This window comes from Bemisia tabaci, chromosome 7 (assembly GCF_918797505.1).
Source record: "Bemisia tabaci chromosome 7, PGI_BMITA_v3".
In the NCBI taxonomy this organism is placed as follows: domain Eukaryota; kingdom Metazoa; phylum Arthropoda; class Insecta; order Hemiptera; family Aleyrodidae; genus Bemisia; species Bemisia tabaci.
Window position 1 is genome coordinate 46,038,011 of NC_092799.1, and position 18,368 is coordinate 46,056,378.

At 39.5% G+C, this 18,368-nt stretch overlaps 1 protein-coding gene across 1 annotated transcript in view; it reads left to right on the plus strand.

The window, feature by feature from the left end:
- LOC140225141 (L-selectin-like) overlaps nucleotides 1-18,326 on the plus strand; it is a 25,252-nt gene extending 6,926 nt beyond the window's left edge. Inside the window, exons 2-4 of the mRNA XM_072302916.1 lie at nucleotides 1,539-1,733; nucleotides 15,106-15,311; nucleotides 16,793-18,326. Coding sequence (XP_072159017.1) covers nucleotides 1,539-1,733; nucleotides 15,106-15,311; nucleotides 16,793-16,951 — 560 coding nt within the window. The 3' untranslated portion in view covers nucleotides 16,952-18,326. The remainder of the gene's footprint in view (nucleotides 1-1,538; nucleotides 1,734-15,105; nucleotides 15,312-16,792) is intronic.
- The last annotated feature ends 42 nt before the right edge of the window (nucleotides 18,327-18,368 follow it).

Genomic DNA, 18,368 nt, shown 5'->3' on the forward strand with positions numbered 1-18,368 from the left:
GCGAACACCTTAATAATCGATTCTTTACCATAGGTTTAAACGGCTGTACAATCAATATATCGCAAAGGGCGCCACGCCACTGTACCCAGGGCTGTGTTCGAAGTCGTTTCCTAGAGAGCTCGTTTTCTCAGGGAGGCCTGACCTTATATGTTACACAATGTGATTAAGGGAGGTTTCGGAACGCCTGTGACAAAATATCGGAAAGATGACACATCGAAAAAAAAGTGAAGTTGATTTAACGTTCTGGATGTGAAAGAGTGTGCGAGAACTTTTAAAATGCTGAATTACCCGGCATAGCAGTTAGCTTTACATCTTGGCAATGTTACATTAACTATGCTGTAGCGGGTTTTTTACGGAGCTTATGTAGAACATGCTATTCCTTTAGTGCGTCGTAATAACAGCAGCAGTAGTAGCAGTAGTGGTAGCATCAGTAGTTATAGTAGTAGTAGTAGTAGTAGTAGTAGTAGTAGTAGTAGTAGTAGTAGTGAGTAGTAGTAGTAGTAGTAGTAGTAGTAGTAGTAGTAGTTAGTAGTAGTAGTAGTAGTAGTAGTGATAGTAGTAGAGGCGTCCTTAAACTTCCCTTAATCACACTGAGAAACAGGTAGGGCCCTTCCTTAGAAAAGAATCTGTTCAAGGAATGACTATGAATGAAGTAAAGGAAATAACTGTGACTATAACTGAATATGGAGAAATGACTATGAACATGACCTTTTTAGATTTCAACTGAAGCGCGCGAAGAAAAAACAAGGAACGCACTTCGGTTCATGAAGAACGCTGAACTTTTCGATCCAGATAATCGAAGTTTTCGGCCGTTAGTAACTACGTCAACCGGTAAATGATAACACATATATCATTAGTTTTCCGAGGCAGATCGGTGGTTTTATGGATGAACCATTAATAGTAGTTCGCGTTTTTGCTAAATGAATAGTTCATAATTCAATCTAATCAATGCAACTTCATGAGTCATGATTCAAATTTACGTCCGCTATTGGAAACAAATTAACCAAACCCGTCGCAATACATTCCTCGAGGCATTGGTGAGAGTTTTTATTGTACCTCCGTACCCGATTTCTCGATTTGGCTCTCCGGAAAATTGTATCATCCGGGGACTGAGACCCTTTTTTGCGAACATCTATTTATGTTCAGTCACTGCAAAGTAAAATCCAAAAATCACAGTTAGGCTCATGAAAACATTTGAGGGGAAGCATGCAATGTACAATATTATTTCTATATAGATATCGATGATGGCCAAAGTTCAAAACACGTATCCTCGTTTGTAGCCTACTTTTCACACTGTCTTTTTCCCTTGAAATGTTATTCAACATAGTTTCTTGAAAAATGTGTTCATTTTCGTTCTCTATTAGCAGAATTTTCTGAGAGAGTCTGATACACCGCGATGGAATTACGTGGTTTCGCACCTTAGCCATCGATATATCAAATAACTACCCTTGTCTAAAATGTTAGGCGTGTGCGCAGTTGCAGAGTCGGTATGATTCATTCTCTGGTACCTTGATTGTAACATTCATTTTTTATTTCAGGATTACAGCACTCGACATACAGAGATGCTCGAGGTGTCACTCATTCGTATTTCTTCAGTTGGGAATACCCACCAACAAGGAACTTGGAAGTTGACTGGCTCGACGCTAGGAACATCTGCAGAAGACACTGCATGGACGCAGTCAGTTTAGAAACTCCACAAGAGAACGAATTCATCAAGCAACGTTTAGTCAGAGGTGAGTCCAAATCCACATCTCGGCAGATAAGTCAAAATTATGCAAACGATCTTGCCTGAATGCTTCATACCACAATTCGACAGGGTTTTCAGCAAAAAGGAACCAAGCTGCATACTGCATCAAGGTGAAACCGTTAACTGGAGGTTTCAAATTTCATCTCTCCATCTAGAAACAATATTGAATCATGAATATTGGCTGAACTCAGTTCGATTCCTCTTGAAGAAAAATCTTTGTATTTTTCAGTAACGCAAAATTTCGCAATGCCTTTTAATATGTGCCATGTTGTAAGGTAACAGCTTAGCACTTAACTGTTTCGAAAATAAAAATAATCGAAGGGATTGCATATCGATATGCGACTTACAGTATTTAATACAAACAGGAACTTTGTAGTAATACAGTAGAGCCCTCTAATCTATGTTGTCTCGTCTGATATGCGTGGAAAAATTTCCTTCAGAAATACGAGTATGCAACCCCTCTTCCGTCATGCTCAAATTGTTGCCACAGATTCGAGTTTTGCCTCACGTGTAAACAGCCTAACGCACAATTCAGTGAGATTTCCTCAGAGACTTTAACGCTGACACAAGAAAAACAACTAAAATGAACGGGCGCCCTTGTGAATGTGAAAAAACACCGTGTTAAGGGTAGTGATTGGCTATAGGTTGAACAAACCAGTCTTATCGATACTAAGAAAGTGTTTTTAAAAAAAAACCTATGTGCAATAATGTAGGACTCGATAGGGACTCATGCAAAATTGAAATGAGCTTTGAACGCGACTCTTGACGAGAAGCTTGAGCAAGGGAAATAATTCCAGCAAAAACCACCCTCAGCTCCACTAAACTATCAGCCCCTTTAGGGGTTAAAGGATGGGTTGATAAAGGGGTGACGGAACGCGGAACGTAAAGTCCAAACAGCAGGTCGATTATTGAAACTGATAGACAAAGCTATAGACAAAGAAGACAAAAAGGATATGAAGGGATCCTATCGGTCGAAGTGGGTGGTTGCGATGGACAAAGGAGGTAGGTAATAGACTAACTAAAGGCAAGCCACGAGAGACCGTATTTAATCAATCTAATTCTCCCTTAGTCTATAGGAGCCACCCATTTCAACCAATAGGATCACTACATACGTCTTCTTTGTCCATAGCTTTGTCTATCAATTTCAACAATCAGCCCGCTGCATGAACTGATTAATTTTTGCGGATCGATAACACTAATCGTCGTAAGATCTCAACTGGATCCAAGGGGGTTCCCGCGCACAGTGGAGCCATCCAATCATCCTCGAGAGACTTGTATAAGCCGGAGCATAGTGCAGCTGCCCGGCTTTGTTGATATACGGTGGAATTCTTATGCAAACGGACGGGACGGCGCGACGCTATGAGGTGGCTGGATAATTAAGTGAAGGAGTGACACAAGCTTTCGACTTTCCAACCGATAGGTCATCGCGAGCACCGTTGCGGAATGGTATCGTTAGCCGCGGTCGCATCGCCACGCCGCCGCACAGTGGATCCATTCTCCGAGAGCAGAGATGGAAAATTTCATGGAATTTATTCGCGTGAAATTTCACAAAATTTTATGAAATTTTTGGAAACTTTTTGGGATGCATACAGGAGGCCACACTGGAAAAAAAAACACATTGGATCTATATAGCGCCCAGACTTAAAAACATCGACAAGAAACAACTCTTGATTCGATCGGATTTAAGCTTAAATCAAGAGCCAAGCCTCTTAATTTGAGCGGATTTCCTTTTGATTTATAAGCTTAAATCTGATTGAATCAAGAGTCCTTTTTCTTGTCAATGTTTTCAAGAGTCTGGACTCTAGATCCAATGTGTTTTTTTTCCAGTGCAAGAAACGCCTGGAAATACTTATTCTCGATTTTTACATTTTTCACCCCAAGCCTAAAGCATTCACGCGTTGCAAATATTTGCATTTGCTTTAGAAGTTATGTTAGGGTTTCCCTTCTCTCAAAACTCCCCTTTGTGCCCCCCTTCGTGTACAGCACCTCAGCAGGATAGTATAACACTGCCGCATTAACAGATAGACCATCTGGCACGCTTTCCAAACTTCTAAGGGTTTAATTAATAATTCCGATAAAAATTAACCAATTTCAAATTTTATGAAATTAATTTGAGCCTTTAGAATCACTTTCCATATCTGTTTGAGAGAGGTCGAACGTGTGTGTTTTCTTTAACTAAAATTGCGAATTTCCATGTTTAATTCGTTTAATTTTAAATTTCAAGGGGTGCTCCTCAAAGAAAATTTTATACAAGAAAATCAATGAAAGCACATTTGAATTTTTGCATTAACGGAGTTATAAGCTTTTAAAGTTTCTAAATTTTGTCTGAATTCTCCCTTTGTGCGCCGACGACGCTGACGCGTTGTGCCCGGGAGCCGGCTCGCAACTCATATTTATTCATCAGCTGATTGGTCCGCAACGTGCGCCGCGACGCTCTCCTCGTCCGCTAAGCCCTGGCCGCATTGTGCAAGAAGAGATGGAAAGAAGGAGAGAAGGAAACGGAGAGAGATAGATCAAATATGCAGGGAGGAGAAAGCCAGGAAAAAGAGAGGAAGACTCTGAGAAAAATGTCTGCACGAGGACACAATTCCTGAAGTCTCTATTGGATCTCCTTTTAATATTTGCTTCATAGGATTTATTTTTTAGACAACTGGAACGGAGTTTTTGCATGGGTAAGGGATTTGTGATTTAATTAATTTGTCTGATGTAAAACTTCACGAGAAACACGGTGGCGCCACTGGTTCATTCTGAAATCAACTCATAACCTCAAAAAAAGCTCTCCAAGTTAAGGCTGTTGTGGAATCTCAACGTAGCGTGGGATATCCCCTCCATTACAGCCTCAACTTTGAGAGCGTTTTTTGACCTTGGGAGTTGATTTCAGAGAAAATCAGTGGCACCATCGTGTTTCTCGCGAACTTTTACAAAAGAATGAATGGTCAAATTGCAAATTCCTCACACATGCAACATCTCCATTCAGTGAGATTTCCTCGGAGACTTTAACGCTGACACAAGAAAAACAACTAAAATGAACGGGCGCCCTTGTGGCTGTGGAAAAACACCGTGTTAAGGGCAGTAATTGGATTTCGGTTAAACAAACCAGTCATACCGATATTAAGATGTTATTTTTTTGAACATAAAAAAAAACCTGTGTGCAATAGGAGTTGATTTCAGAGAAAACCAGTGGCACCATCTTGTTCCTCGCAAAATTTTACACACAAGGGAAAGCTAAAATCGCAAGTTCCTGACACGTGCAAGAACCCCATTCTCAAAAGAATTCAAGAAATTTATGAGAACATTATTCTTGTAAAGACCCGGGAAATTGTGCTCCGTATGTGTAGGTGAAATTGCACTTTTTTTGAATAGCCCTGTGAGAGGACTCTGATCATTTCAAAAATATTTCTAGCTGCCTTAAGAAGAACTCCAGAATAAAATATTTTCAAAAAGAGTTTCGTGCGTTTCAGGGAGGAGTCCGGTTTTTGCAAAAGAAAACTTGTTGTTAATAGTCAGGGGGAATTGCGGGTTTTTCAATTTAAAAAAAAATTCTAGTTGTTTCAGCAAGAATTTCAGTCTGTTTTAAAAAAAAATTCGGTTATTTCGAAAGGAATCTCGGCCGTTTAAAAAATATTTTCAAACAACAGCAAGCTTCGTGATGAAAATACAACGCGATTGCTTTTCCAAAACCAGCCGGGAAAAGTGTTCCTAGGCAGTTTTTTCCGCAATTTAAGAACTCGGCGTTTTTCTATTGCACAGTACAGTTGGCTGCGAACAAGGCGTATAAGTGCAGTTTTTTTAAAAACGTGAGATATTAATGATTTCAAGTATAAAACTAGTCTTATTGCATATTCTCCGAAAAATGCGCTCCCAAATTCCAATATTTAAGCATCAAAAAGTCAGTCTGTACTTTCTTTTCGCCACAAGGAGCCATGTAATTTCGAAACTTCAAACACGTATTTCTCGAAATAGCAAAAACTGCACTTATGCGCATTGTCCTCCGAGCCCCTCAGTTGACACTGCAGAGTTTTGCACGTTGAATTGAGTGGATTCTTCAATAAACATTTATATTTTTAAAAGGGACAGATTGCGTCATGATACGTCATCAGGCCCCGCCCCGAGAACGGCACCAGCTATTAACGCATACCTACGCTTGCGCATGAATCTATAACTTGGGTCTGAGGTATTATGACCCCAGATCATAGACCGCGGCGTCCCGGGCGGCGCAGTCGGTGCACAGGTCAGGCGCATGTGCAATGCACGTTCATCCGACAGCTCGGAGCCGGATTCATGCGCGGCATCTATTTGTTTCACTCAAGCGACTCTCCGCGTTGCAGCATACGAAGCACTCGGATTTCAACGATGATTCTGAAAGTCTGTCCGAGTTGGGAAGGAGGGCTCCCGAGTGACGGATGTTTGAGACGTTATAAGTGCTAGATCACAGAAATGCGATGTATATCGCAGGCAAATAGTTAAACTAGGCATTTTGTCAAATGCCTACACAGGTTGTCAAATTTCGCTAGTTCACGAAGTTTTGAATGTTTTTAACGAAACTGTCGATGTTGTGAATGTTAGGAATTCTGGTTCACTGAAAAAAGAAAAGTTACAGAATATATATAGAGATACCGTCCGCGTTTCAAGCTCAGAAGCCGAAAGTTCTGGGTGTTGGAGCCGTAGCGTCAACTGTTCTGGGTGCTGAGCCCGGAACTTTCGGCCTCCGAGCCCTGAACGCGGACGGTATGTCTAATGCCTATATATCCCTTAAGTACGACTTTCATGGCCGGAGTATTTTTCTTCTTCTTTTTTCTCAGTGGTATCACAAGCACTTTAAGATCTGAAGACATTCACGGTTCCTTCTGGGAGAAGGCGCAGAGGGCACGAAATGAGAGGTTAGAGGGATGGGATTGAAGCAGAAATGTTAAGGTGCTCAATGCCCGAAAGGTTGTGGTTTCACAGAGGGCAGGGGAGGTTAGGTGTCGTAGAGCGCTAGGGAGTGCTTTTAAGCAACTTATAACATATTTTACAGAACCTCATGGTCCATTATAATCCCCACGTTTATGACGTCAAGAACCACCGACGCGGGGAGACAGAGCAGGGGTATCCGAGCGAACGAGGATTTAATATCCACACGCCATGACCTTTCCGTCATCTGGAACTTTCTTCGACGGGGGACTAATCGATGCCGATGCCGATGCCAGGCCGGTGGTCGGTGGACCGATGGGACGCCAATTGCGCGAAAAGTGAAACTGGCCCCGAGTCTGGTCTCACACGAGGGTACCACATCGTGCCGCCGCGGATTCCCCGTGTTTCGCGCGGCGAGTATGATGTGAAATCCGCGATAGGAACGAGAGACGACGCGAGATCTGGCGACGATGCGATGGTCGCTCGTACAATACCCCGTACTCGACGTTGTTGTTGTCTCGATCGGATTATGATGTGGGATTATGAGCCTCGCGGTTTGTTTTCCAGAAGGTTGTCGGGCGGGCTAAACCGGATACGGAACGGACCAGGGTCTAAACTAGACACCGAGCCGGTAATACACCGATTTTGTGACTTTCGTCATTCGATATTCGATGTATTCAATTGTGTGGTTGTTTTGATATAGATTGTTTTACCACACGGAAAAAAAAGAATTGCTGATTCAGCAATTCAATTGTTAAAAACAGTGAGTGCAATGTTTCAACGTAGATTTTACTACAAAAAAATGCTACTTTAACCACCCCCGTGGTTAAATTAGTTTACAATGTGGTTAACCACGGGGGTGGTTGAAGTAGCATTATTTTGTTGTAAAATCTGCGTTGAAACATTGCACTCACTGTTTTTCACAATTGAATTGCTGAATCAGCAATTCTTTTTTTTTCCGTGCACGCTTTCTAAGAGTGGCAAAATTTAACACCGATTTACACATATACTAGGGGCTTATGGGGCTGCTTCGCAGCCCCTTATTTTTCCTGTACACTTTTCACTTTCACATGTTTTTTTTTTTTTTATTTATTTTCATTTAATTTTCTGTTTTGTCTTTGAATCGGGTCTAATTATTTTTTTGAGAGAATAAATATAACAAATGTTTTCAAAAATTGTAATTTTATTTAGTAAACTTTAAACTAAAATTTTGTTTTAATCTTCATACAAAATTATTTTTTAGGTTTTACATTTGTTTTCAAACTAATTTTAAAGAAGATCTTTTTTTATTTTTTAAATACTTTGCTTTTTTTTCGATTAAATTGTTGATTCTTCTTTTGCCATTTCTGTCCTGCTTTTCTTCCTATATTTCCTACAACTTTGCTCTTCTTCTTTCCTCCTTTTATCTTTTCTTTTTTTGCTTCTTCTTTTTCTTCTTCAGTAGCTGTTCCTTCTGGTTCTTCTTCTTTTTCTGCTCCTGTTTTAACTTCATCTAATTTTTCCGCTTTTTCTTCTTCGTTTTTTCCATGTTCAGTCTGCTTTCTGGTTCCGGTAATAAACTTACCTATATATGGATCCTTGAACTTTAAAGCAATAAGGTCCATCACCCGGAATATCAATTCGATTTGCAGAGAAAGAGGCAAAAGCAACAGCACTATTATAATTTCTGATATGCTTTATGAAATTTGGAGAATATAAAAATAATGATTTCAAATCGGTATTTGTCCGAATACTCGGTAAAGAAATTAAGCCATTTTGGCAGCAGTTATTAAAATGACCATTGGACATTTCACCCTGAAAATGGCGAGCATCACAATGATGACAAATTATATTCATTGAACCGACTGAAAATTTGGTAACAAAATTTTCATCAAAGTTCTGATCATCAATTTTATACTTCCGAAATGAAGAAATGAAACTTTGATTTTCTATACTAATAACAGAGTTAAGTTCTTGCTTCACTAAACGAACATGCAAAGAATTCTGGAAAACGCGACCACGTTTTGGAGGACGACCGCCTCGGTCATTGAAAATTTCACTCATAACAACTGTTAAATTTAAAATTAAAATTAGTAAAAATTATTATTATTTTAACAAAATCATAACTGAAAAGTTCAATTTTTAAATTAAAAAAAATAAATCAGAAGAAAAAGGATGAAATGAAAATGGAAATTAATAATAAACATATTTATACACATTGAAAAGAAACAGCGTGAAAGAGAAAAAAAAACTTGGAGGTTATTGACTTAATGAGGAAAAATTGGCAATAGGAAAAAGATGGAACCAATCATGAAAAACCGTAAAAAAAAAAAAAAAAAAAAACGCGGGAAAAGAAAAATGTAAGTTGATGGCAGTTGAGTGTTGGAAGTAACCTCACTTAATGATGATTGTTGAATGAAAACAGCTGATAAAAAGACAGCAAACAGTAAAGTAAGATGCGTAGCAACAAAACTTTTCCGAAAAACAAAAAACAAAAAACCCCCACTTCCCCTCATCCAATTTATGAGTTTTTAGGGATTTAAAAATCGGGGACGAACCCCAGAAAATAATTTATAGTTTTCCCGAAGCATTGAGAACAACACCTTTCAAATGAACCAACGCCCCTCGCAATTAGTACAGTGGTTGATTCACAATTTCATTCTATTTTTCAAATTAGATATTAAGATGACGTACACTGCACTGGAAAAAAACCCATTGGATCTAGAGTCCCGGTGAAAATTGGCAGTGGAGTCTGTGTTCCAAAATACCATAGACCTACAGCCGGCTGTAAGATTTCCAATAGCTTCTATAGCCGGCTACACAATTTCTTATAGCCTTTTATAGCCGATGGCGATGAAGCAACAGCCAGGCGATAAAGTGTATGCTAAACGTTACTAATTACGGATGCTAGGACTTAGTGAGTTTTTGGACTACTGCTCTCTTTTTGGGCCGTAGTATCTTGCTTTATTTTGCGAGGAAAGCTCCGTACTTTTGATGGATGCCTGTCATTCCTTATATATTAGAGCGCCTTCAGTTTCGTATGATACTGTGCAATACCTCTGGTGTGAAATAGTTGCTTCAAGCGCCGTGGCACGCTGGGCGCGGCAGGCGGCAGCGCGAAACGCGCATTGGCGCCTACAAACCTAACAGGGATACTTCACGCGTTGCGCAATGCGTGAAGTATCCCTGTTAGGTTTGTAGGCGCCAGTGCGTCGCCGCTCCGCTTTGTGTTAGGCTCTAATATTTAATCTGGCGGAGTCAGCGTTATTCAACTCATGATTTTGAAATGTTTGCACATCCTGTATGGATTATTCTCATTTTAATTGATGAAAAAAAATATGTATTAAAGGAAAATATAATGTGTGTTTTGTAAATATTAAGGTGGTTCCGTATCAAACTTAATGATTTCCAAAGCACACGAATTTCTACACAATTTCTTATAGCCTTTTATAATCGATGGCGAAAAAGCAACAGCCAGGCGATAAAGTGTAAAGCCCGGCGATAGGAACTATAGCCCGGCTGCATAATTTTTTATCGCTTCGTATAGCCCGGCCGTATGATTTTCTCCGCATTCTACAGCCAGGTATATGATTTTCTGTAGCCTTCTTTAGCCGGCTATAAGAATTCCTATGGTATTTTGAAGCACAGCTCCTATCGCCATTTACCAGGGGTCCAGACTCTTAAAAACATCGACAAGAAAAAATACTCTTGATTCAATCGGATTTTAGCTTAAATCAAGAACCAAGCCTCTTAATTTGAGCGGCTTTACTTTTGATTTAAGCAAAAATCTGATTGAATCAAGAGTATTTTTTCTTATCAATGTTTTCAAGAGTCTGGACTCTAGATTCAATGTGTTTTTTTCCAGTGTGGGAAAAAAACTGCAGTCATATGAACCGAATGTTTACGGAATTTCAATATCGGCCGGATTGTTCGGTTCATGTAACCGCTCTCGGTTCATGCAACTGAGTTTTTTCGTTAGTTCTGTTCGCTTTGAATGTTCGATTGCATGAACCGAGGATACGGTACCTAGAGCTGAGATAGTGGTTAACTAGTTACCTACACGAATCAAACCATACGGCCGATATCGAACACAGTCTGTTCGGCTCATATGACCGAAGTTTTTTTTTCTCAGTGAGCCATTAAATCATTCCATATCGTATAGTCACTTGAATCACTGATACCACAGATCCTGAAATTCGTGATATGTATTTTATGGTCGCCTATCGACGGTGAAACTCCAAAACCACGTATCTTGCGGTTTGCGACGTTTCTGTCATTCTTAAGTTTTAAATGGAAAACTACCCTATGTCAATCCTTAAAAACTTCCATGAATTTTCTCCTCTGTGCGAAGAAAATTCTGTGAAAACTGGAAAAATTTCGATTGAGAGAAATATTGGTGCCTACACGTAAAGAAAAAAGAAGTGAAAAAAGTTCATGAAACTAAACTGATCGGATGACACAGAACCTAGTTCTGTTTGGTACTTTCAAAATATTTGGTTTTCATAGGTAACTGAGCGACTAGGTTGGGATTACCGGATTCTTAAAATTCGGTTTAGCAGACTGAGCAGTTCGGTTGAGTGAACCGATTAATTCGATTATATGTGTACAAACAAACGAGATTCCATATCACCCGAACTTTTCTTTCCCGATGTGCACTTATCACGTCAACTTTAAGTATCTCGAATTACTTACACGTGCAGCGTCAGCATGAGAACTTTCTCCCGAGACAGGTAATTTTTAAAAGTGAAAAAAAATAGACTTGACAATCGTTTTAACACATCCACACGTAATTGTACGATCTTTCCCTGGGTTCGACAACAATGACCGGCATTCTCCGTTTAGAGAGTCTGTTCACGATTAATGGTTCATCTTTCACCAAAAAGTGATTTTTCATCCTGCTTCCCGGCAACGAATGGGTATTCACCTGTTGTGCGGGGGCATTAAATCATACCTCCTTGTTTTGAATTCGATGATGCATTTTGCTGCTCTTCACCCGCTTTCACGCAATCAAGCCTCGATCAAATGCCGAATCAGGTCACGACGGAGATAATTATTAGGCCTCTGATTGTGAGAAAGTTTGACAAAAAGGATACATGTTCGGAAGAGCAATCACAATGACAAGATTCATGCTTGTCTCTGATTATGACCTTCTGATTATTCGGTTCCCGCCCATTGCATTTATTTGATGGAACTTTCAGTCGAGATAAATTTCAACGCATGCGTATGGAATAAAGAGAAACTTAGCGTGCGGTGTTGATGTCATGTCAGTTCAATTACAGCTCTCCATCTCAAATACTTAACGTCATTGATAGGTAATTTGTGTTTTTTTTTGGGAATATACGTATTTTTTTAGCCCTTTGACTTCGACGGACGAAAATTCTCGTCCTCGTGTAACCACACTGAGACCCTACGGTTGAGAATTCTCGACTTCAAACTTCAAATAGCTTCATTTTTAGTGTAATTAATTTGAAAAAAATAAATGGGTGCTGATAATTCACTTTTCGTGACTGATCTTCGCTTTTACGTACCTTAAGATAAAGCACACACAATTTCACACTATTTGATGGCGAAATAAGTAAATTAAGTTGAGAAAATTAAAATCAGGCATTACTGCATGATATTCCATTCCTAACTTAGAGTGGGAGAGCACGGCGTGAAACTCTAACTCAGGAGTCAAAAGGTCAATGAATACTTATTAAAGAGACTATTACAAATTAAAATAACCTCCTATAATTCATTTTTATAACCTAAATATTCCACGTATCTAACTGCAATTTTGGATATTCTAAACCGAAACTATGTCTCAGCCATCAATGATTTCAATTACCGAAATTGGTTTTTAATCACGCTGAGTTTAATTTATCCAGATACATGAAATCGTTGTCGGGCTATACTTACTAAAACCTGCCCGGTTTGACTGTAACATTCACTGACCTGAATTGCCGGAATTCCAAACTTTGGAGGGTGATTTGGATGATGGAAGTTCCCTTTACCCTTCATTTAAATGGACTTTTTCCCCCTCTATGAATGTTTAAGATATTGGCCGAGTCAACATGGCTTTTATATTTTCCTCTCTAAACTTAACTCAAATAATTTTTCTCTCTCTTGCTTTCGAGATGAAAAATATCTACGTTCATAAAATTTTCGCCGAGGTGAAGGAGGAAGTTCTCAGGGGGCTCACATTCTCAAACCCCCCCCACTCCCGAAGACTATGGGCCCCACAGAAAAATTTTGATCGGATATAATCGCTCGACACCATTGGACTCCCATAAGGGATAGATTGGGTACTCGCCTTCCCTCCTTACAAAGTCTGTCAAGTTACGCTCATTGCTTTTCTTGAAAGGAAACACTTTGTCAGTATTGCGCTCTTTATTTCATCAATAAACCAATTTTGTTGCAAAATTTCAAAAGGAAAAATGCCACGGATGTTTACAATCCACAGGATTTATAGAACAGGAGCCAAACTGATGAGTACAAATGATGGGTTTATGAAACCGAGCATTCAACTGTTGACCTACCTACTAAGTGGATGTTCAACAAAGTATACCTATTGAGCATTCTGTATTCTGCAAAGAAACCGAAGTTTGGTAAACTTGTTGTGCTCATTACGTCACCCGAAGATCATCATCCACCTAGAACGTAGAATGACTGCTGCCGTCTTATAATTTTCATTGTCCATAGGGTAGCGTAGAAACGTAAACGTTTCCATCAATCGCCCAGAGGTTTTTGATCGGTCTCTCTTCGTCTCTGTCGTCTTCCAAAAAGTGGCCAAAATGTTGGCTCGTTTTTAATTAGACAGGCCACGCATTTCGTCACCTTCCGGCCAAAGTATCTCAACGGCCATGCGACGCGCGACGTCTCAAAATTTCCACCTCCATTTTATTTTTCTACAAAGAAATTGTTGGCTGAATATTTTTGAAAATTCTACTGAATATTACCTGCAGCACAAAGAAAATGCACTGAAATTTTCGGACAACTTCGTTGAACAATTCCTCTGTAAAAAAATAGAATGACGGCGAAAATGTTGAAACGTCACATGGCGCTTGCGATACTTCGTCCAGAAGGTGACGATTTCACGTTCCTTGATTGCGCGAGGCTAAGATCCGGTTTTTCGAATCTTGGACCGCAGTAAAATAGAGCATCAGGTATACGGTTATTTTTTACGGTGCGCTCCAATCGAACACATGATTGGAGTTTCAGCCCGTGTCCCGATCGGTTGATTTCGAACCCTTTCGCAGAGTGAAATCGGAATTCGAGGATCGTGATCGGACGTTGTAAAAATGGAACGATGAAGAGATTTTAGCGGACGCACGATAAACGCAATCCCTCCGTTCGTGATTCCCGCCTTAAAAGCTTAATCTCACCGCTCGGCAATTAGCACTTCCCCGCCGATGCTACATTGCGTTGAAAATGGTAAATTCTCAAATAGCAAATGGAAAACGACAAATGGTGAACCTTGCAACTGAGGTCACAACTCATTGTAAAACACTACGTAGGGATTTAGAAGGTGATACTTGACCTTATTCCGAGTGGAGCTGTTGGAAATCGACTTACAGGTTGAAGGTTTTTAAGTGTCAAACGTTAAGGATTCTCTGCGAGGTAATAAAGGAACTATTCCTACCGGGGATTAGGCACGTTCTCTTTTACAGTCTGAGAAGTGGCGCTCAAATCGTCATTTTAGTGGGCTAAAAGATTAAATGTGGGCGTTGCGATGGATCCGAATAAAGTTCGGGAGATTTTCTGGTAAAGGTGAAAAAAGAGGTCCGAGCGACCTGAAATTTCTCCAAAATTAATCCATTCAAATTGAAATTTGACTTAATTAACTTAAAAAACTTAAGTAATTAATTTGTCGCCACCTCCGGGATTCGACTCCGGAACCTCTTGACCTACAGTTAGACGCGCTGATGACCTGCGGGCTGGTTGTTGCAGAGGACAAAGGTGGTAATAGACTAACTAACGGCAACCACGAAAGACCTTCCATGCTATGGTTACACACTCAAATTTCCATCAATTTCCGATCAAATGCTGACTGGTGCGCAACATCTAAGTACCATCAAATTTCTGCGGCCTGCAAAAATTTGATGGTAGATGATGGAGCTGTGGGGCTCATCCTTCATCTGATTTCCACACAAACGTGCTTATTTCATGCTTATTCCAATCAACACGCTGTTTTAATTAATTTTACTCATCAATCTAGATAACTCTCGACCGCCATCTTGGTCATCTTTTTGATCGGAATTTGACGGAAATTTATAATCTGTAACCAGGCCACTAGTCCATCATTTATCCCTTTAGTCCACAGGAACCATCCATTTCAACCACTAGGATCGCTCCATACTCCCCATGTCTTCTTTGTCTATAGTGTTGTTTATCAATTTCAACAAGTAGCTGCAGCCCGCGGGCCAACATGTCCGCATTCACTTTCAATTTATTACACACATTATTTTCATCTAACAATTTCCGATTTTATTTTGTGTGTTGAACAGGTAACGTGAAGTACATCTGGACCTCAGGGAGAAAATGTAACTTCAACGGTTGTGACCGCCCTGACTTGCAGCCCGCCAACGTGAACGGATGGTTCTGGTCCGGCTCTGGCGCCAAGATCGGACCCACCACCCAGAGGAACTCCGGAGACTGGAGCAGCACCGGAGGTTTCGGCCAAGCTCAGCCCGACAACAGAGAGGCACCCCAGGTAATCTAAAATCACTCTGATACTACCGTGGTAAGGAAGAACGCCGTATGAACAATCGAGAGTTACCAAATTTTCTTCGATAAAATGTTTATTCATGAGGAAAGTTATGAATATTTTTTCTCGAAATTTTCAGATTTTTTACATCAAACTACGAGCGAAATCCTGTGAAAAATTGGAGGAGAAATATCCACAGATTTTCCTGAAAATTCGTGATTTGTAGAAGGAAATTTGGCAACGCCCGATGGTTAATACGGCGTTTTTCCTTAGCATGACAGAATCGATCTAGATGTAAAAGCTGCATGTTTGGCCTACATTTTGCAATTGGGCACTACGATTTCTGGCTTATCCGTAAAAACATATGGAATGCATTTTGCAATCATATGAACTATAATTTCTGACTCAGTTTAGAAACAGCGTATGTACTATTGGCTTCCCTATGCACCTAAGTGTTTTTACAGAAGAGCCAGAAATTTTTGTCCCGAATTGCAATAATAAGTTCAAATTGAGAACCACAATTTCTGGTTCATCCGTAAAAACGCTTTAGGACATAGAGAAACTAATTGTTCATACGTTGTTTCTAAACAGGGCTAGAATCTGCAGTCCCTAATTGCATAATCTACTCCATGTAACGATGTTGAAACTGCCAAAATGCGTATCTCAGTTGCGGTGTCTCAAAATTTCCGTTGATACTTTATTTTTTTAAAAGGAGACCCAACCAACGCTATGGCTTGAAATTTTTATGAAAGATTCATCAAACAGAGTAAAAATCACCAAAATTTTCAAGTACCTAATGAAGTATGGTAGTTCTCCGCGTAGAAAATAAAGTATGATAAGAAGTCTGCAACGCATGCAGCAGACCCAAATAGGTACGCGTTTCTGTAGTTTCGCCATCGATATGTCTATAGGAAATCTAATGGTACACACGTTGTTTCTAAACTAGGCCAGAAATTGTAGTTCCTAGTTTCAAAATGTAGTCCATTTATACTTAAATAACCAGGACCGTTGAAAAGCTCTTTTCAAAAGTTCTAACAAAAACTGTTGACAAATCTATTTTAGGGACATTTTTTTTATATTTCGCAAATATTAACAGAAGATTGGATTGCACAGTCCTATCTCTGCAGTAAAAAGTTGAATGTTTTGAGTTAAATTTTCTACGTCCAAATGGGGCAAAGTCGACTACTTTTTGTTGAAGAAAATAAAAAAAAAATTCTGACGAACGTTGCACGTTGCACGAACGTTGAGGTATACGTATTTATTGCTGCCATCAACCAGTGGCGTGGTGTCTCCATCGATTGGTCTGCCATTGAAATCTATGGAAAAGAATCGATAAACAGGGTGTTCGCAACGAACACCTGAATAATCGATTCTTTACCACAGCTTCAAGGGGGGAAATATCGATAATCGATCATTCATGCCTTCGCCTCTGCCATCAACATGCTGTACGTCATGTATTCTACAACGACTACTTTTCTTTGTTACAGGGCAACGATGAATCCTGTTTAGCCATCTTAAACAATTTCTACCAAGACGGAGTCAAATGGCACGATGTGGCTTGCCACCACTTGAAACCCTTCGTGTGCGAAGACAGCGACGAACTTCTCAACTTCGTTCGATCCAGGAATCCGGGAATCCGTCTTTAAGGCCCCTCGACAGTCCCCCCTAACACTGGCGACTGAATCGCTGCAAGACTCAAAATGAACACCCCCCTTTTCACTTCGAACGCACCAAGGCTCAAACGAAACGACTTGCTAAAGGAGGCTCAGATAATGTGCAAGTATCCAAAACACCCCTCAATCGGCAAGTAATGAAAGAAATTGCCGGGAAATTTTTCTCTAGAACACCCCGCAATCATGAACCAGCAGCTAAAGTTTTCCACCGATTTCTTTGTTTCCAAAAACTGTAGAGGTTTTGCGAGGTGATAAAAGTTTGATGTATATACGCTTCAGTAGTCGTTTCGCTTGAAAATCTGAAAGCCACCAGAAAGGGTTTGACCGATAGACCCTTTCCTCCGAGGGTCGGAGAAAATGTCTCGCAGCATCCCCAATCATGGTTTTTTACGTTTCTCGTCGGTGAAGTTGCCAAATTTATCTAAAAAAGTTGTCCCCGGAAAATAATGCTTTAAAGAGAGAAATGTGCTCTGCGGTTAGCTGCCAGCGATTGGGAATCATCTCATTTCTCTCTTATTGCAGTGCAGGAGTGACAATTATTTTTATTTATTATTTTGGAAACATCAGGCAACCATGGTTACCGCGGTTTAATAATTCCTACTCTTTCAACTTGCATTGTTTAAAAACGTAAAGTATTATGGATTGGAACTTACCAAAATGTTGTTCATTTTACTCGGACTGCTCAAAAAATCAAATCCGGTTGTAAAAAATCGATCAAAACGAACGATCTTGTGAAATTTCAGCCTCGAAAACTAGTGGGAGGACATTTCAAAGAATATAAGAAGTCTCCTTTTCTTTGAAAAACGAATGTGCGCCTCATTCGGAAGTGAATGATCGATGAAAAAAATGTAGTAGAAAATAAAAGCTCTCGTTTTGCAATCAAATCAAGGTTTGAAATAAAAAACCAGTGCCGAACAGTATACGAGAGTTCAGATCTAAGCCCGGTTAAAAATTTTGAGTATTTTTCAAATTCTAAAAAACATAAAAAAGAAAAGTCAACTTTTTTATAATACCGGTGATAGTACTTTCATTCAGTCACAGAGTAAAATTGAAAACAGCAATTGAGCCATTATAAGTTGTCGACAACTAAATGATAAAAATTAAAAAATATGTTTCGTTCCAATTTTCAACAATTAAAAAATTTAAAAAATACAATTTTACAAAATTTGAGAAATTTGAAATCAATTCGTTTTACTCTGTAAAAACACAGCCGATCATCAAGTACGTACCAAAAATGAAAATAAAAGCATAGATTTAGTTTTAGTGTGTACAACTATCTGATAAGTTTACGTTAAGATATTTTGTATTATTTAATTTTTAAAACAAATAAATTATTGATTTAGTTCGACATTTGTCTTTTCTGCAATCCTTATAAGATTATTTTCCATCT